We start from the raw sequence: 20,709 nt of genomic DNA, 5'->3' as shown, positions 1-20,709 counted from the left end.
ACAAGGGTTCCAACTCCTGCACATCGTCACCAGCATTTGTTTTGTGTCTGATAGTAGCCATTCTAGTGGGTATGAGTCGGTATCTCAATGTGGTTTTCATTTGTATTATGAGCGCTTAGTTGCCAACTGCAGAAGTCTCTTCAGCTTGTTTAAGCAGAAAGGGATTTATTCAAGGATATTAAATAGCTTGAGGAATCTCCAGGAGGGTCAGAAAGTCAGATCTGAAGCCTACACAGCTAGAAACAATAACAAAACTGTTCTGCCTTGGCCAGACTTTAGTGCTGCCACTGCTGCTGCTGGCACTGCACCTGGCTCTGCTAACGCTGGATACGAAATACACGACTCTGCATCATTCCTACCCCAAAGGCCAGACTCCTCTCCACCATCCAAGTAAGAAAAATGGTCCAGGACAGTACCCGCTTCCTTGCACTGCTTTCAGACTGAGACTTGTCTAAGTCTGGTTGGGGGAGCCTGCACCCTAGCTGCTAGGTGCTGGGAAAGGGAGTTGGGCTTCTTTGAAGACACCAGATTCACAAAATGGGAAATTAATAGAGGGAGGGTTTTCGAAGACAAATACAAAGCATGAGAAGTATCTACTGTATTTTTCTATTCTACTTATAAATAGGGATAATTATAGCTGCCTCACTGACTCGTTTTGAAGATGAAATGAGATCTCTCATGTAAAATGTTTAACACAGTGCCTGGCCTAGAGTAGGTGCCAATAATGTTGATTTTCTCTTTTCTGTCAGTAAAATGTAAGCATCACTTCCTGATGTGATATAAGGCTATTAGTGTAGGCAGCTGTATAATGCAATTGTAGGAACCTCAAAGGAGCTCTATGACCCCCCTAATAATTCTATCTAACATAAAATTCCATGTGATTAATTTAGCTTAAGTTTTAATCTTTAGAAGATGCAAAGCCACAATTCATAATTCAAGATGAGATTTGGTTGGGGACAAAGGCAACCCATATCAAGGTTGTGAAATCCTGGGGAAGATTTGGGAACCGGACTTTAAGGAATTTAAATGGATATTGTTATTCACTGTGGGTTTTCAGAAACCACAAACTGAGAAATAATTATGGACTTGAAAGCTTGACAGAGTCAGTGCTTCATGTAGATCACTTACCTGTCAAATGGCCAGGATGCCCTGGTATCCTGGCAGGTGCTCTGTGATGAAAAGAAATCTCTGGATTCTCTCGGGTCTTTTAGTCATTGTAAGATAACCACGGTGCGGTAACTAATCCAGGAAGACTTAGCTTTAAGAAACACGACCAGGATAAAGTCATACACCCAAATCAAATGTCACATTTACAGTGTGCTAAATCTTAGTATTTTTGCTTAGTAATTAGCAAAATTACTAAGAATATGTGGTTGAATATCATAATGATTTAATGAACTATTTCACTCAGTGGTGAATGGTGAGTGGTTTTGCTTTTTTTAAGCTTCACCAAGTGGTTGTTTATAGATATACAGGGCATCTGGTGCTTTTAGCAAGCCAGCATCCATTTGAAGGGAGCATTTATCTGAAAACCAATTAAGTTGAATACATTTCCACATATTTATGGACTACTTGGCTGCTATCTTTTGTGGAGTGCCTGCTTGAAATCTTTTGCTCCTTTTTCTACCAAGTTATCTGCCTTTTTCTTATTGATTATAGTTCTTTATTATTCTGGGAGATCTTTTGTGGCTATAAGCAATACAAGTCTATTTTTCCATTTCTGTGGTTTGTCATTTTTTAAAAGGCGTCTCGAGAATCTTAATTTTAATAAAGTCTATTTTACCAACTTTTCTTTTTTCTTTTTCTTTTTTTTAAGACAGAGTTTCGTTCTTGTTGCCCAGGCTGGAGTGCAATGACACGATCTTAGCTCACTGCAGCCTCCGCCTCCCGGGTTCAAATGATTCTCCTGCTTCAGCCTGAGTAGCTGGAATTACAGGCATGTGCCACCACGACAGGCTAATTTTGTGTTTTTAGTGGAAATGGCATTTCTCCATGTTGGTCAGGTTGGTCTCAAACCGACCTCAGGTGATCCGCCCACCTCAGCTTCCCAAAGTAATGGGATTACAGGTGTGAGCCACCGCACCCAGCCTTACCAACTTTTTCATAGTTAAAACTTAATGTTCTGTTCAAAAAAATCTTGGCATACCTCAAGTTCATGAATATGTGTTTTAAGTGCTATAGTTTTATATTTGAGATTATTTACAGTCCATGTGGTATTTGCTTTTGTGTGAGGTAGCAGTCAAAATGTATTTGATTTTACCATTATTGTTTTCAATACATTTTCAGTATAGTTTACTGAAAAGGCTTTTCTTTCACTCCACTGCAGTGTACCTTAGTCACACATGAAGTGAAGAAGTGTGGCTGTTTCTGGACTCTTGACTGTATTGCATTTATCTTGTGCTAATATCATACTCTCTTAACTGTTACAGTAGCTTTATAATAACTCCTGAAATCTGGTAGCCTAAGACTCCCAAGTTTGTTTTTCTTCAATACTGCCTTAACCACTCCTGGCCTTTGCATTTTATATATTTAGAGAATGAACTTGTCAGATTCCACAAAATAGCTGCTGGGACCACACAGACATTTTTACAATACCAAAGCTCCTAATTCATAAATATGGCCTATCTTTCAGTAACGTTGTGCACTTCTCAGTGTAGAGATCTTGCATCTTTATTTTATTCTTAAGTATTTGATAGGTTTCCATATTGTAAATGGTATTCTTTTAAAGTTACATTCTGTTTATTGCTGGTATATATGGTTTTAAATTTTGATGGTGCATCCAGCTGCTTTTCCAAATTTACTTGCTAACAATTTATTAATTTGCAAATAATGGCATTTATATTCCTTCCTGAACCTTTGATCTTTTAAAGTTTTTGTTTATAGACTAGGACCTTTAGTATGATGACTAACATGTGGTCAGAATGTGAATATTTGACATGTTCTCAACATCAATGTAATAAATCCTTAACAAATCTTTCTTGCTTTTCTTCTAAATGAGATTCATTTGGAGCAGTCTGATATTCTCAGTAAAGCCTAAAATGATCCCTTCTGCTAGTGGTGGTATGGGAGTATTTCTTGGACATTTGAATCAGATACTGGCCACCCCACCTGACCTTGCCATTTTAAAATTAGGATGTTTCCTTGCTATGAATTATTTCACCACATATTTTGGATGTTAACCACTTACGAGATGTATGGTTTGCAAATATTTTCTTCCACTCTGTTGACTGTTTCCTTTGCTAGGCAGATTTTTTTCTGATGTAATCCCTTGGTTTTAATTTTTAGGTATTATCCACTGATTTCCTACTGTGGAAAATGAGAATTTGATAACTTTCCTTACCTTCACAATACCATGTCTTCTCCCAATACAGTCGCTGTAATTTTGATTAGATGAATATTTTGTTAACATTATTAGGCCATCAACCACTGGTCATTATTTTTCTTTTCTGGCCATTTTGCTTTCCTGGAGTTACCTGCAGTTTTTAGTTTGATTAGTTTTTCTTCAGAATCACTGTCATCACTGATTGAAACTTGGAGCCAAAAAGCATCTCCTCCACCCACCTTATGATTCCAGCCAGTATCAGTGGACAGTTCCATGGGAACTGAAGACCCATTTCCTACTCTATCAGCTTTCTGTCTCAGGGTCTTCTATGACACTTAAGGAGCCTACTGTGCCCATGTTCAAACTGCCCCATGTGCAAGGAGATAATGCCCTTTGCAGTAACTTGATGAATGAAAAATGACAGTGTGTAGATAAATGCTCCAATCACTTGTCTTTCAAGAGGCAATTCGGGGATCTACCACACAGATTATTTGAGGACCTGATGGAATCAAGCTCCCATTGTCTACATAGACATAACCTCAATAATACACCATTTCTTATATTGACTTTCCCCCTTCTCCTTCACACTATCACAAGTCCCTCACTCCTAGTTTCTGTGATCTCTGAAATAAACTAAGCCATGCTCTTAACTCAGGCTTTGTTTCAGGAGGAACCTCTTACTTTGCTGGTTGCTTCACTCTCAAGATACCAAGACACATCAGATATTTTATTAATCTTTCTAAAAACGTATTGCCAGGATCTTCTGCTATACTCTCTATACCTGGTGTGGTGGTCAACCCTGCATATTCCATCTGGGATTTCTTTCATTTCTCTCCTACGCTAAGTCCCATTACCTGCATCCTATGCCATTTTGGTTAATACCTTTTTTATGAAGCACATTGTTTAGCAGCTTCTTGAGAAAGGATATACGGGAGGCAAACTGTTTTATACTCTTTATTTGACCTTTATATTACATTTAGTCAGATACGAAATTTTAGGTTGGAAATTTCTTTCAGAAGTTTGAAGGCATTTCTTCTGTTCAAATTTAAAGCTGTTCTGGGCTGGATGTGGTGGCTCATGCTGGCAATCCCAGCACTTTGGGAGACTGAGGTGGGCCAACTGCTTCAGCTTAGGAGTTTGAGACCAGCCTGGGCAACATGTTGAAACCCTTTCTCTGTAAAAATCACAAAAAAATTTAGCTGGGCATGGTGGCAGGCCTCTATAGTCCCAGCTACTTGGGAAGTTGAGGCAGGAGGATGGCTGGAGCCTGGGAGGTGGAGGCTGCAGAGTCGAGACTGTGCCACTGCACTCCAGCGTGGGTGACAGAGCAAGACCCTGTCTCAAAAAATAAAAATAAATATATCCTGATATTCCTTGGTATCTGACCTGACCTTTTTCTCTGGAAATGTAGAACTTCTCTTTTTTTTTTTTTTTTTTTTTTTTTGAGACGGAGTTTCGCTCTTGTTACCCAGGCTGGAGTGCAATGGCGCGATCTCGGCTCACTGCAACCTCCGCCTCCTGGGTTCAAGCAATTCTCCTGCCTCAGCCTCCTGAGTAGCTGGGATTACAGGCACACGCCACCATGCCCAGCTAATTTTTTTGTATTTTTAGTAGAGACGGGGTTTCACCATGTTGACCAGGATGGTCTCGATCTCTTGACCTCGTGATCCACCCGCCTCTGCCTCCCAAAGTGCTGGGATTACAGGGTTGAGCCACCGTGCCCGGCCAGATCTTCTCTTTGACTCCAGTGTTCTTGAAATTTCATAATGTGCTCTGGTAAAGGTCTTTTTCATCCACTGTGTTCTTTCAATCTAGAATCTGATATTCTTTAATACTGGAAAAATTACTGAAATGCTCTAATGATTTCTTCTGTTTTCTTTTTGGAACTCTGGAAGACTGGATATTCAATCTCCTGGGCTGTTACATTTTCTTAACTTTTTTCTTCAACATTTTCATTTTTAAAAATTTTTGGAGAAATTTCAACTTTATATTCTAAGCCTTCTAATTGAATTAATCAGTTATGCTAGCACATTATTTTCTAAGAGCTCTTTTTGTTTTTTTGAAAGCCAACTTTAAAAGTACTCTGCCCTTGATTCATGGTTGCAATATCCTTCTGAAGATACTTTTTCTTTGGATGTTTTCCTTACCTTGCATGGTCTGTTTCCTCTGTTTTCCCCAGACTACTTTTTCTCTTTCATTTATTTGTTATCGTTGGTTGTCTGCTCATTTTTAATAGCACAGGACTAAAAGACTAACTGCAGGCTCTAGATACAATGTGGGATACTGGGTACGCCAACTATGATTTTCACTGAAGTGTTATCTAGCTGGGCAGTTTAGCCAAGACACGTCTGACATCAAGATCTTAATTAGGTCTTTTCACTTGCATTGGTCAGATTTCACAGAGAAGACTCTTCAATATACTGTTGAAGGATGGTAAAGATCTGGCTGCCAGGATTCCGTAAGAAAAGGAGGATGCTGGCCTTCTTACCCATCATGTAAATGCCTGCTGTTTGAGGATGGTCCCCGTCATCTACTGTATCCAGTATTCTTAACACATCCAAAATAAACAGCCACACACTTATTGAAATCATATCATATGTGCATTTTAAAAGAATAAATAACTTAATATTTCATTTGCATAACATTTTATTGTTTGCATATTGCATAGTGAAAAGAACAGAGTCAGAAGACTCATGGTCAGGCTCAGCTACTAACTTGCTGTGCAAATTGGGTAGATCTCTTAACCTTGCTAAACCCTTATTTCCTCATCTCAAAAACGGAGATAATACTTATAGAATTGGTAAATATTGAATGAGATACTTATACTGTTTTCCTCTTAGTCAAAATAATTCTATAGTTTGCTATTGCTAACTTCTTGTTCATCATCTCAATGCTGTTTTCAATAAATGCATTAAGACAATTGGTACCAATGTAACACTTTAATTTTGAGTATTAACAATAGCAAAAGAAAAACAAACTCAAAAATGATGATCCTACCCTTTAATATTTTTAGAATACTGGCTTTTAAATACTTATTGATACTATCCCATCAAGAATTCAATTCGTGTAAAGATTTTTTTTTCTTAAACCTACTCAAATTGAATACCTACGTATGTGAAAAACACAAGATTACATGTGTAATTACTTTATAGTTTCCTCTCTGGCATAATATAAGTAAAATACATATCATGGGCAGTTAAATACTCCCCCCCCCCACATTAGGGATGATAATATATATAAAGATTAATTCCTTATGCATTATCCCTAATGTAAAGAAAAATCACAGGTATTTTATGCTGCTTGTCAAGAATACATACACATGATAAGACACACCTAGACATACACACCCCTTCTAAGAATATTTCAACCATCATTACTATCTACGGTATGATCCCTTACAACTATTTGTAGTTGAAAACATAAAACTCCCTTTTAAGGTAATTCTGTATGAAACTGTATTATAAAATACTTTTGTTAAACAAAACTGAATGTGTGTGTTGAACCCCCAAAAACTCAAAGTACTTGACTACTCTCAAAAGATAAACAAAATTCTTGTACATTATAAAAAAAATTTAAGCTGCTCTGCAACCCTCCTTTGCTAAAAGTTAGATACATTACACCACTCCAGCAAGAGATTAATAAATAAGGATTAAATATTCTATTTTACAAAAACATACAGAATGGCCAATATAAAAGTGAAAACCTTGCTTGAGAATTTAACAAATTATGTTCATTAAGAAGGAATAAGACATGGTATAAAATGATCACTAAATTTATCTCTCTTAAGATAATCACGAGTTATCTAAAAATACCATGGCACCCTTGTTACAAACATTATTGTTTTTTTTTTAAAAAAAGACTGTGTTTCCTGGAACTAGAGGACTATTTGTCTCATAGCTTTTATTAAGCAAACTTGATATAACCACCACACAGTGGCAAGAGATAGACTAGCTGTTTCCAGCTGCAGAAAATACTGAATTCTACCCTAAAGTACAGATCATTTGCAATATAACCCACAACAGTTAAAGTAAATCATAGTGCAGTTTGTACTGAATTTCCTTATTTTTGCTTTCAATGGAGTATATTCATTTTCCTGTCATGTGAGATCAGTTTCTTTTGCTCAGTAACTATTTTCATGTCCAGCCAAGATGTAGAGATTGCTGTGTGCCGTAGGATTTTCTGTTGGCCTACTTTCCAAAACGACAACCCTGTAATTAAACCAAAACAGAAGGCTTAAGAGTAACTACAGATTTCACACACCAAATACTAAAATCAAACTAGGAAAGAATATCATTGTTCTCATTTCAGTAAGATTACATAAGGATCATAGATGCACAATCAAATTCAGCTTTACATTTTTACAGCTTTAAAACACAGTAAGAATTGATGAAAATAAAATATTGAAGACATTTTGGAATAGTCTCATTATCTTATTCCAACTAAAAAATTTAGGCTGGGTATGGTGGCTCACATCTATAATCCCAGAACTTTGGGAGGTTGAGGCAGGGGGATCGTTTGAACTTAGGAATTTGAGACCAGCCTGAGCAAGATGGCAAGACCCCATCTCTACAAAAAAATAAAATAACTAGCTGGGTGGGAAAGCCTGCGTCTGTAGTCCCAGCTACTCAGGAGGCTGAGGCGGGAGAATCCCTCTGAGGCAGGAGAATCCCTTTAGCTGAGGAGTTTGAGGATGCAGTATTCTGTGATTGTGATTGTGCCACTGCACTTCAACCTGAGTGAGAGAAACCCCTTCTCAAACAAAAAACAACAAACAAAATCTGCTTACTCATTTATGCCAACAAAAGGTATAATATAATACTTCAGGAATTTACACTAACAGGAAGAGGATGGAAGAAAAGCCAAGAGAATAAAACAGGACTCTAAGAGACACTTGTCCAAACTGTTCTTCCAGGTATGTGAAATAACTTTTTTAAAAAAAGTATGAAATGGGGACCCTCTCCCTAGTTGCTGAAACAAGAGTAGATAAAATAATCCAATCAACAGACTGATAGGAAAAAAAAAATCAAGTGCTATTCCAAACATTTTAATTGTGGGGAAGAGAATTTTAGAACAGAATAAAAATACTATACCCATGCAGAGAAAAATGTCTCTAGAAGGATTACAGGTGGCTCACACCTGTAATTTCAGCACTTAGGGAGGCCGAGGTTGGTGGTTCACCTGAGGTCGGGAGTTTGAGACCAGCCTGACCAACATGGAGAAACCCCATCTCTAGTAAGGAACTGAGAGAAATGGCTTCTGATGCCAAACCTCTACCAAGCAGAACTTTCTCACACTCGGTCTCATTAAAGAATTATTTGCACCAGGATTAACCGATGATCCACAATTTTTTTTTTTTTTTTTTTTGGTGAGATGGAGTCTCACTCTGTCGCCCAGGCTGGAGTGCATCTTGGCTCACTGCAACTTCTGCCTCCTAGGTTCAAGTGATTCTCCTGCTGGGATTATAGGCACATACCACCACACCTAGCTTTTTGTATTTTTAGTAGAGGCAGGCTTCACCATGTTGGCCAGGCTGCTCTGGAACTCCTGACCTCAAGTGATCCACCTGCCTCGGCCTCCCAAAGTGTTGGAATTACAGGTGTGAGCCACCATGCCCAGCCCACAATTCTTCTGTCAGTCCTTCCTGGAGAAGCAAAGAGGCTCTCATTCTACTTCCAGAGTCATTTACCAGATGATCCTCAAATTCTCTTTTTGTTGCCTGACTAGTTACTAAGTTGCCATGCTCTATGGGCATATCTTTTTTTTTTTTTTTTTTTTGAGACGGAGTTTCGCTCTTGTTACCCAGGCTGGAGTGCAATGGCGCGATCTCGGCTCACCGCAACCTTCGCCTCCTGGGTTCAGGCAATTCTCCTGCCTCAGCCTCCTGAGTAGCTGGGATTACAGGCACGTGCCACCACGCCCAGCTAGTTTTTTTTTGTATTTTTAGTAGAGACGGGGTTTCACCATGTTGACCAGGATGGTCTTGATCTCTCAACCTCGTGATCCACCCGCCTCGGCCTCCCAAAGTGCTGGGATTACAGGCTTGAGCCACCGCGCCCGGCCGGGCATATCTTATCTTATCTTTTTTTTTTCTTTTTTTTTTTTTTGAGATGGAGTCTTGTTCTGTCACTCAGGCTGGAGTGCGGTGGCGAATTCTCAGCTCAATGCAACCTCTCCGTCTCGGGTTCAAGTGATTCTCCTGCCTCAGCCTCCCGAGTATCTGGGACTACAGGCATGTGCCACCCGGCCAGATAATTTTTGTATATTTTTAGTAGAGATGGGTTTCACCATTTTGGCCAGGATTGTCTCAATCTCTTGATCTCATGATTCGCCTGCCTTGGCCTCCCAAAGTGGCGGGATTACAGGTGTGAGCCACCACGCCTGGCCGGGCTTACTTCTTCTATTCACTGAGGTAGTCATCATTTTTTGAAAAATCCCTGTTCTCCTATAAAACTCTCTTCAAAACTTTTATGAAGTTATAACTCCATTTTCCCCTCCTTCATCAAGTGTCTAAAACTTAAGCAATGTGAACCTGAAGACCAGAGGTTCTCAATCCTTGTCTCAGGACTAATGTATACCACTGTTAACCAATTTTGATGCAGTAACAACTTTTGTGGGTAAAGAAGAAGGAATGGGTATTTTATTAGTTATAGAAGTAGGCAGTTGGGCAACAGAGACCCTGTCTAAAAAAAAAAAAAAATAAGTAGGCAGTAGATTTTAGATATCAAAAGCTACAGCTACTACATTTTTTTCATGACAGTTTTGCGACTTGTCTTTTACTTGGGATATAAAGAGACCACATAATTCTTTTAAACTTAGACTGACGTTAGAAATGGAATAAAACATTTTCTAATATAAAAGCAAGTATCAGGAGGTGCATATTCCTAATAGTTAATGGAAGGCAGCACACCAGGATGAAATGAAGACAAAGGGGTCCGAAACAGCTCTCATGGTACTAGGGACATCAACAACCATATCAACACATTTTGTCTCAGTTGTCTCTAGAATGACAATCCTCACACTGAAAAGACTGCTTAGTCAACTTATTAAAACATTATTCAATCTCTCAGAAATGACACAGAGAAATTTCTCTAAGTCAATGACCTTCTAAGAGTTTTGTTTGAAACAATTACAGACTGACAGTATAAGAGCACGATCTTTGAACTCCTTTGGTAATTAAATTAATACAACCAAACTATTACCTGTCTGATCCTAATAAGCGGAAAACTCTTGTTTCATCTGAAATCTCCTGGGTAACCTATGAAAGAAAAATACCTATCAGTAACATCTTAGTCCCCATAGTACCTTAATAATAATTTAAAATTAATTTAGATAATAATAATTTAAAATTAATTTAAAAATAATTTAGAGCAATTATTAACACAAATAGTTTTTGGTAGACAATTCCTCAAATAAAATAAATTTCAGTAAGTTTTTTTTGACTGCAAATTATTAGAAATGAATGTACATTATGGAACATCTAGTACAGGTCAAGCACTCCACTTAGAAGAACTCTTAAAAAAAAAAAAAAAAAAAGAAGAACTCTTTATAATATGCATTATAATTCTCATATAATTGAAGAAGGAACTAAGACTCAAAGAGGTTAAATAACTTGTTCAAGGTCACATAATGGGCAGACTCAAGACTTAAATACAGGTTTGTTGGACTGCAGAGCCCCTCTGGAGGCCAAGGCTTGAGGTCAGGAATTGAGACCAGCCTGGGCAACATAGTGAGACCCTGTCTCTACAACAATACTAAAAATTTTAGCTGGGCATAGTGGCACATGCCTGTAGTCTTAGCTGCTCAGCAGGCTGAAGTGGGAGGATTGCTTGAGCCCAGGAGTTTACGGTTACAGTGAACTATGATCACAATACTGCATTCCAGCTTGGGCAACAGAGCAAGACCCAATATACTCTGCTCTGCTTTGTACAAAGCTGCAGAGGGTGCTCAGCCATGTACAGATACTATCCCAAAGTGCCTGCAGTTTGTATACCTGGGGGCAGGCCTTCACCAGTAGCAGTTGGTGCATAAATGCTCCAGCCTCCTCACCTACAAATGAGTCAATTCTGAGGTGTATTTTACCTGATTCCTCAGTGGTTCCCACTGGATTAAGCCCTGGTTGCCCTTAGTGGGAACTAGCTTATTAATGTGTTCTTTATTGGCTTTTTGCCCCTCTCCATCCTCCATTCCTCACTCCATCACTTATTTTCTGGAATCTATCCTCAAATAAACTACCTGTATTTGAGTCCTTGTCTTAGGGTCTACTTTTAGAGTAGACCCACACAAAGACAGTGTAGATATAAAATAAATTAAAAAACAGAATTAACAAGCTTGAATCAGAAAATAAATTAAGTGCTATACTAGTTGGAGCTGATTTTCAGAGTATTAAGTTCAGAGATGTTCTAATCACTGTGGACTGCAGTGACTGAGTATTATTACTTTATGAAAGAGGTTAGGTTTCAGCTAGGCCCAACGTGAAGGATGAGAACATAAGCTGAAAAAAAGGTAATCAAGATGAGTTAAAAACAGGCAGGGTGTGGTGGCTCATGCCGGTAATCCAGTACTTTGGAAGGCCAAGGCGGGTGGATCACCTGAGGTCAGGAGTTCCAAGACCAGCCTGGCCAACATAGTAAAACCCTGTCTCTACTGAAAATACAAAAATTAGCTGGATGTGGTGGCGCATGCCTGTAATCCCAGCTACACAGGAGGCTGAGGCAGGAGAATCGTCTGAACTTGGGAGGCAGAAGTTGCAGTGAGCTGAGATTGTGCCACTGTACTCCAGCCTGGGTGACAGAGTGAGACTCCATCTCAGGGGAAAAAAAAATAAGTTAAAAATAGATATTTAGGATATGGAATCAGTATTTCATGATATAGTAAGAAACAAGGATATTCTGTAGATTTCTAACCATAGGAGGACAAAATGAAAATAGCATTTAAGAATAATTAACCATATGATAATAAATAGGACTGCAGGTTTCAACAAGTGCAGGGACTTGGTGACATTTAGTGACATATATCAGTAACTTGATAAACATATATTCAAAGACAGCTGATTTATGTCATTTCCTCCTGGAAGCATTCTAATTCTGCATTCACATAAGAGGTGGGAATATTCATTTACATATAAATAAGAGTATATATAAAACTAAAGATAAATGCAAACAGAAGAAGTTTTTGCGCTTTAAGTAAGTTCACAAATTTGTTAGGCCATCGTTAGAAGAATCACACAAGTACTCACATATGTGGGAAATATCTCTGTTAGTATTAGCTTAGCTAGTAGGATTCATTCTTCAAGTTGGAAGCCCAAATCCTATCTCCTGCATGAAATATATCCTAATTATCTCAGCTAGAAGTGATTTAAAGAGACCCTTCAAATCCAGACTCTATCACTTGACTAGTTATGTAACTCTGGGCAAGTTACTTAACCACTCTGTGGCTGTAAAAATGGCAATATGAGCCGGGCGCAGTGGCTCACGCCTGTAATCCCAGCACTATGGGAGGCCGAGGCGGGTGGATCACGAGGTCCAGAGATTGAGACCATCCTGGTCAACGTGGTGAAACCCCGTCTCTACTAAAAATACAAAAACATTAGCTGGGCATGGTGGCGCATGCCTGTAATCCCAGCTACTCAGGAGGCTGAGGCAGGAGAATTGCTTGAACCCGGGAGGCGGAGGTTGCGGTGAGCCGAGATCGCGCCATTGCACTCCAGCCTGGGTAACAAGAGCCAAACTCCGTCTCAAAAAAAAAAAAAAAAAAAAAAAAAAAGGCAATATGAATAGTATTACCTCTACTGGGTTATTTTGAGCCTGAAATAAGCAAATATTTGTAAAATGCCTGGAACACAGTAGGTATTATGTGAGTTTGATATTATTTACAGTAATAGTCTTGAACATAGTTGGTAGTCAGTAGTTATTAAATGAGTCAGTTTTCTTTCTTTTTTTTTTTTTTGACACAGTCTTGCACTGTTGCCCAGTCTGGAGTGCAATGGTGCAATCTTGGCTCACTGCAACCTCCACCTCCTTGGTTCACACGATTTTCCTGCCTCAGCCTCCCAAGTAGTTGGAATTACAGGGGCACACCACCAAACCCAACTCATTTTTTGTATTTTTAGTAAAGATGGGGTTTCACTATGTTGGCCAGACCAGTCCCGAATTCTTGACCTTGTGATCCCCTTGCCTCAGCCTCCCAAAATGCTGGGATCACAGGTGTGAGCCACTGCGCCTGGCCAATGAATCAATTTTCTTAATTTCCCTTGGTCCTGTGCTCTAGAATGTATTAATTTAGATCTTAAAATATATTTAAAAAGAAGCTACATATTTATAGATTATGGAAAACCCTTACTTAGAAAAGTTTTACAAGAGTAACAACCATATTTACAAATAACAAATTAAAGAAATGAAATTGTGTAAACCTGTATTTTGCAATTCCTAGTGGCCACTGAGAATTTTTAAATATGATACAAAAGTGAATATATTTGAAGGGAAAATACTGGCTCTTTTGTTCTACGAGTTAATTGCATTAAAAGCACTAAACACAGTAATGTAGGTCCAGACAAGAAATGTATAAGTGTTTCAACATTTAAAATTGTTAGTGCGAATCAGTGGAGGTAATCTGAGAAGGCTTACCTCATCTGACTTGAAGCTTTTACCCTGCATCCCGTGTTTCCAGAAAGCCAACACACTGTCTTGAAGACATACTAAAAATGATAAGGGAGAAGTGAAACTAATATAAAGCACAGAACATTTCACTATTAATTTTCTGTTTTTTAATAAATAATAATTTAAGCCTGTTTAAGTGTCTAGTGCAAAATTCCAATGTCTAGACCATTATTTTTCAACATTTTTGTGGCTAAAACATGCCTAAGCTCAAGTAATTTACTGAGGTAGGGTTATGCAAGTTTTCAAAGATACATATAAAAGCTGTTCATTTAAATATGAGCTAAACTTCTGATACCGTGGATGTTGGCATATTAATTTCTTTTGTCTTAAATGAATAAGATCATAAAAACATATATAACTGGGCTTTTGCATTTAAAACATTGTTGTTTAAATACTGTAACATATTCAGAAGTAGTTTTAAACAAGCATCTTTTATTTATGTTCACATTTTCTGTGTAACGAAAGAAATTAAAAAAAAATAAACCTGACTGGGCATAGTGGCTCATCCCTGTAATCCCCACACTTTGGGAGGCTGAGACAGATGGATCACCTGAGGTCAGGAGTTAGACCAGCCTGAGCAATACGGTGAAACCCCGTCTCTACTAAAAATAAAAAAATTAGCCAGGCTTGGTGGTGTGCGCCTGTAGTCCCAGTTACTCAGGAGCCTGAGACAGGAGAGTTGCCTGAACCCCGGAGGAGGAGGCTGCAGTGAGCCAAGATTACGTCACTTCACTCCAGCCTGGGCAACAGAGTGAGACTTCATCACAAAAAAATAAAACAAAACAAAATAAAATAAAACAAACCTGCCACACAATCCAACATTTAACCACACATTGAATATTTAGGATCTGTGAGTCAATTCTTACATAAAATTTGTAGTATTTAATCATTATAATGTAAGCATTAGAGATAAATAGATGTAGAAAAGCATAGGTAAAGGTGATGGAGAAAAGCCATTGAAAGTTACTTGTTTTTATTACACTACTGCCTTTTTGTAAAAAGTTGATATAAGAATGTTCTGGGAACATAATTAAGCTCAATAAAAAATAAACTATTTGACAAAGACAAATCACATGTTTCACTACAAATAAAAAACCCAGTTACAGTACTGATTTTATTTTTAAGAGGTGTTGTAAAGGCATTCTTTTTCCCCAGAAGGATTCTTGTAATTATTCCAAGGTTTATTGGCAAGAAAAGATGGTAGCCTAGGAGGAACAAATTTTTGTGTAACAAAATTACCAAAATAATTTTGCACATCTGAAAAAGTTGAGGTATCAGTGTGTTTCAATGAAAGTGAAGAGGAAATAAGGATTCCAATGCCAGAATCTCTCTCAAAAATATTAGAACCAAACTGGCACGTAATAGCTAGTAGGATATAAAGGAGTAAAAGAACAAATTAGTTTCCAAAATTCCTTTTGTCCTGACATCTACAGTAAGTTTAGGTTTTCTGCTTTAATAAAGTAATTTTCCCAATCACAAGCAAAATATTTTCATGTAAAATGTCACACAGAGGCAAAAACACTTTTTGTGACAGGGTAAAACTCTGATTGAGAGATACGTATTAACTTTTTTTTTTTTTTTTAAGAGATGGGGTTTTACTATGTTGGCTTGATCTCCTGACCTCGTGATCCAACAACCTTGGCCTCCCAAAGTGCTGGGATTACAGGTGTGAGCCACCACACTTGGCCTAAAATATTTTTTAAGAATAAAAAACTGCCGGGCGCGGTGGCTCAAGCCTGTAATCCCAGCACTTTGGGAGGCCGAGGCGGGTGGATCACGAGGTCGAGAGATCGAGACCATCCTGGTCAACATGGTGAAACCCCGTCTCTACTAAAGGTGCAAAAAATTAGCTGGGCATGGTGGCGTGTGCCTGTAATCCCAGCTACTTAGGAGGCTGAGGCAGGAGAATTGCCTGAGCCCAGGAGGCGGAGGTTGCGGTGAGCCGAGATCGCGCCATTGCACTCCAGCCTGGGTAACAAGAGCGAAACCCCGTCTCAAAAAAAAAAAAAAAAAAAAAAAAAAAAAAAAAAAGAATAAAAAACTTTTTATGTAATGAAAATCGTGTTTTTAAAAGTATATAATTACAGGCCAGATGTGGTGGCTCACACCTGTAATCCCAGCACTTTGGGAGGCTGAGGTGGGCAGATCATCTGAGATTGGGAGTTTGAGACCAGCCTGACCAACATGGTGAAACCCTGTCTCTACTAAAAATACAAAATTAGCTGGGTGTGGTGGTGCATGCCTGTAATCCCAGCTACTCAGGAGAACTGCTTGAACCCTGGAGGTAGCGGTTTTGGTGAGCCAAAATTGCACCACTGCACTCCAGCATGGGCAACAAGATAGAAACTCCAACTCAAAAAAAAAAAAAAAAAAAAAAGTATGTAATTATAAAGTACATGTTATTTTTTATGGCCCAAATAAAAATTGCCACCTTCATTGTAATGCCTTTGATTTATAGTAGAACCGTATTATAAAATGTTTAAAAATGTTTCCACTCATGAGTTTTTTCACAAGTTTTGTCACTGCTGGGGAAAATACTGACATATGATCAATGAGCATGCAAACAATGATCAACTGTAATAATTTTCATCATAAAATCAATGAGTATTAGAGGGCAAAACATTAATTGACAAGGAAGCAAATTAAATGGCATAAAAGTTTATAAATCCTGCAAGAATTAGCTATTTAAGATCCAAAAGCAGTAATATCAACACAGACCACCCAGAATCTTACATGGCAAAGAATTATAGCATATCTAATACTGTTATTACATCACACAAATACCTTCATGATTGGGAAAGAATTGGGAGAAGTATAATTCACTTAATGCAGCAAAGGGAATAATGAACAGAAATTTTAGAAGTGATTACAAGTTTTAAATATTCAGTAACAACAATAAAATATTTATTATCTCAACCTGCACTGTCCAATATAAGAGCAACCAGCCACATGTAGCTATTTACATTAAAACATGAATTAATTAAAATCTAAAAAAACTTAAAATGTAGCACAAGTCATGTTTCAGGTGCTTAAGAGCCACATGTGTTTAATAACTACTGATTTAAGAGCACAGATACAGAACATTTCTATCTTTACAGAAATTTTATGAGACAGTGCTGGTCTAGACAACCCTAAGTACAGAATGAATTTTAATAATCATAAGTATTACAAACTGATTTATGAAAAAAAGGAGACTTACCTACAGATTCAATGCGAAAATCAAAACTTAACTCAGAGGCCAGTTTCTTACTTGATTTTAATTTTCCTTGTAGATTTACAATTTTTACAAATTCTTAAAAAAAAAAACACAAGTCAAAGACTGGACATGCAAATCTGCTAAAATGTAACTTGATATATGTGGATTTTACATGGATATCATATAATATTCTTAATAAAGTGCAACTCAAGTCAAGTCTACCAAATGGCAAAAAATACTGTAAGAGTGCCTCCACTGTTAAATGGTGATTCTGCTATTATTTTATTATTTTCTTTTTTATACAGTGTATATTAAATATTTACACTCTCATTTTTTAAAAAGCACATTTCTTCTTTAAAAATGGCTACCTTGGTGTTCAAATATTTAGCCATAAGAGGTGATTTTTTTCCTTACAAATTACACATAAGTAACATTTTTAGTTAAAAAAAAAAAAAAAAGCCGGGCGTGGTGGCTCAAGCCTGTAATCCCAGCACTTTGGGAGGCTGAGGCGGGTGGATCACGAGGTCAAGAGTTCGAGACCATCCTTGGTCAACATGATGAAACCCCATCTCTACTAAAAATACAAAAAATTAGCTGGGCATGGTGGCACATGCCTGTAATCCCAGCTACTCAGGAGGCTGAGGCAGGAGAATTGCCTGAACCCAGGAGGCAGAGGTTGCGGTGAGCCGAGATCGCGCCATTGCACTCCAGCCTGGGTAACAAGAGCGAAACTCTGTCTCAAAAAAAAAAAAAAAAAAAAAAAAAGTTAAAATCTTGAATTATGGTTTAACAGAATAAATTCCATTAAAAGAACTGCTTTATCAAGTAGCATACTCAAAATAAACTTAAAAATAGTACTTACTGTCTAAACACACTAAAACGGTATCTCTCTCCAACTGTGTTACATGAATGGAATCTAACTGCTGGCTGCCTTAGGGAGTGAAAAACAAGGTTACAATTATACTTTAAAACCTAGAGCCTAGAAAATAAACATAAATCCTGACTTTTGCTGTGATTTAAAATTGGTCTTTGAAATTTAACACAGAATTTACATTTTGTGATATTATCTTTCAAAAAATGCATGTAAATCAATTCAGGAAGACAACTATGTCAAGCATGGCTAACTCAGTTGAAAAAAACCTCAGTACTGCCTTTAATTAACATCTCAGCTAGCTCTCGAAAGGTAAGTTAAAAAAATAAAATGAAGCAAAGGTTAAATATGAGGAGGAAGATGGATGCTACACGCAATAGCTAGATTTTGTTCTACATTTTATATAGCCAATGGGAGATAGAAAAAGATCAATTAGGGAATTACAGCAAATCTTAAAAATAAGCCAGTGATTCAGAAGGCACACGATTAATGAAACAATGATTATTTTCTTGGTACAGGCATGTGTTTATAGGTAGGTGGGAGTTCTTTGACAAAGAGGACACTGAATAACATAACGAACAATATTGCAACAAAATCTTTGCAGGGTACAACTCTCATCACTTTGCTGATATTTAAATGACTGCTTCTAATACCTGCTGATAGGTGTAATAACATTAAAAAAATTTTGGTAAAACAATGCATTTTAAGCACTCAGATTGTTTCAATGGCATAGCTGAACCTAAGAAAAAAATTTAGATATTTAGAGCATTCCTTCTTAATCTTCTTTTTGGGAAGCCTATGCATTGTCTCCCTTGAAAACTTCACATTCAAACATAAACACAGAATTTTATATTATATTTTGGGATATTTGTGGACCTTCTAAAGCCTATACATGGTGAAAAATCCAGATCTACAGATTCAATAAACTGTCCCTCAGGTAATACTTCAAAAATAGTTTTTCTTAGCTACTCTATGTTCAGGCATTCACTCAACAAATATTTACTGAGGGCTGACCATATGCTAAGGACCATTCTTGGAGATAAGCACATTGCAAAAATAAATCAGACTGAGCCTAAAAGAGTCCTTAACAGGAGTTTAATGTTGCAACTTCCCAATTCAAGGCATAGCCTCTTAGTTCATACAGAGTATATTTATAGACTAGTATATACTGGACCTGCTTGTACTGAGTTGTTGAATTTTCAGGAATTTTGTGAGCCAAATGACATTAGGATGGTAGGCTATGAAACTGCTCATGGCTGGAGTATTTGTACCACAGAAATAGGCAACTCTAACAAATGGTTGTACCCCAAAAGCCTATTGTTAGACATTTATGAGGGTATCACTTGTTCATACTGATTCTTATTTTGAAAGTGAATTTAGTGTAGGTTCTATATTATAATGAGTTCTTGTAACTTAGCCTAAAAATAATTGAAAGCCAAAGGTTCTTTAATAAGAAGCATTAAGCATAAAACTTGTAATACATGTAACAGACTTCTTCAAAAGGCAGTAAAGAATACAACAGTGGTGAGTAATGAAATAGCCATAACTAAAGCTTGCCTGACATATGTAAAAATGGCCTAATAAACCTGGATTATAAATGACCAAATAATGCACCAGCATAACAGGAAACTGGCAAAATGAAGACCTCTCCCCACTCACTTCACATATTATGATTTAAAAAAATGATTTATTGAAATAACTTGTTCTAATTTTAAAGTCTAGGAATAAAGTTCCCATTTTTTTTTTTCAGATCTTTCACTGAGGTATGTCTGATTTAAATGGAAGGGCTCAGAAGCCATACCTAGGAAGCCTTTTCAAGTCTGAAAAATCACATTCAATGATTCTAAAAGTAAGCGGTGATGACAGAATAAAACATGATAAGGGAAATTCTTTGCTTGAGAAGCTGATAAGATTTTAAGAACAGCTTAGAACTTGGAGAGGCTGAGGCAGGAGGATCACTTGAGGTCAGGAGTTCAAGACTAGTCTGGCCTACGTGGTGAAACCCTGTCGCTATTAAAAATACAAAAAATTAGCTGGGCATGGTGGTGGGCACCTGTAATCCCAGCTATTTGGGAGGCTGAGGCAAGAGAATCACTTGAACCCAGGAGGCGGAGGTTGCAGTGAGTCAAGATCACGCCACTGCACTCCAGCCTGGGCAATAGACTCAAAGGAAAATGTATTTACTTAGCAAGTCCAAGATTCACTGGTAACGACTAAGACTTTTCCCTGTCAGGAATCATTAAAATTTTCCTTTGTTTAAATAATTTGTATCAAACTACCTCTGACAAATAGAAATCATAAATGTATGTACATGATTCTATGGGCTTACTTGGGAAACTATGTTTTGAATATTTACAAGAGCCCACACTGGTGTTTTGCTTCTTTTATATACAAAAGTATCGATATTTTAACATAAGGTAAAAAATACTTACCTGCACCAATTTCTGTAAACCATGAAGATGCAGAATTCAAATTGATTGTCTCAAACTGAACTACCTGATTTGATTCAGTGCCTTTGCTAATAGCTACACAGACCATAGGGTATTCTTGTTCTGGTATCACCAGCATTTCAAAAACATTCAAAGGACTTGGCAAAGGAAAATCAAAGTGCTGAAAAAAATAAACAATAGAGCCATAATTTAGAAAAACAATCTCCCCACTCATA

General features: G+C 37.5%; 1 protein-coding gene across 5 annotated transcripts in view; it reads right to left on the bottom strand.

The window, feature by feature from the left end:
* Positions 1 to 5,950: 5,950 nt before the first annotated feature.
* The window catches only part of MAP4K5 (mitogen-activated protein kinase kinase kinase kinase 5), a 118,889-nt gene continuing 104,130 nt past the window's right edge, over positions 5,951 to 20,709 (bottom strand). For 3 of the 5 annotated variants that reach the window (XM_010341094.3, XM_074393953.1, XM_074393954.1), the window contains 6 exons: positions 20,477 to 20,654; positions 18,036 to 18,104; positions 17,177 to 17,269; positions 13,945 to 14,015; positions 10,522 to 10,577; positions 5,951 to 7,530 (listed from right to left, as the gene is read on the bottom strand). In XM_010341094.3, coding sequence (XP_010339396.1) covers positions 7,443 to 7,530; positions 10,522 to 10,577; positions 13,945 to 14,015; positions 17,177 to 17,269; positions 18,036 to 18,104; positions 20,477 to 20,654 — 555 coding nt within the window. In that variant the 3' untranslated portion in view covers positions 5,951 to 7,442. The remainder of the gene's footprint in view (positions 7,531 to 10,521; positions 10,578 to 13,944; positions 14,016 to 17,176; positions 17,270 to 18,035; positions 18,105 to 20,476; positions 20,655 to 20,709) is intronic. The other 2 variants (XM_074393951.1, XM_074393952.1) reach the window with 2 other exon arrangements.

Source organism: Saimiri boliviensis, chromosome 2 (genome assembly GCF_048565385.1).
Source record: "Saimiri boliviensis isolate mSaiBol1 chromosome 2, mSaiBol1.pri, whole genome shotgun sequence".
Lineage (NCBI taxonomy): Eukaryota > Metazoa > Chordata > Mammalia > Primates > Cebidae > Saimiri > Saimiri boliviensis.
Note: the sequence above shows the minus strand (reverse complement) of the source record. Positions and strands in the feature narration are given on the sequence as shown.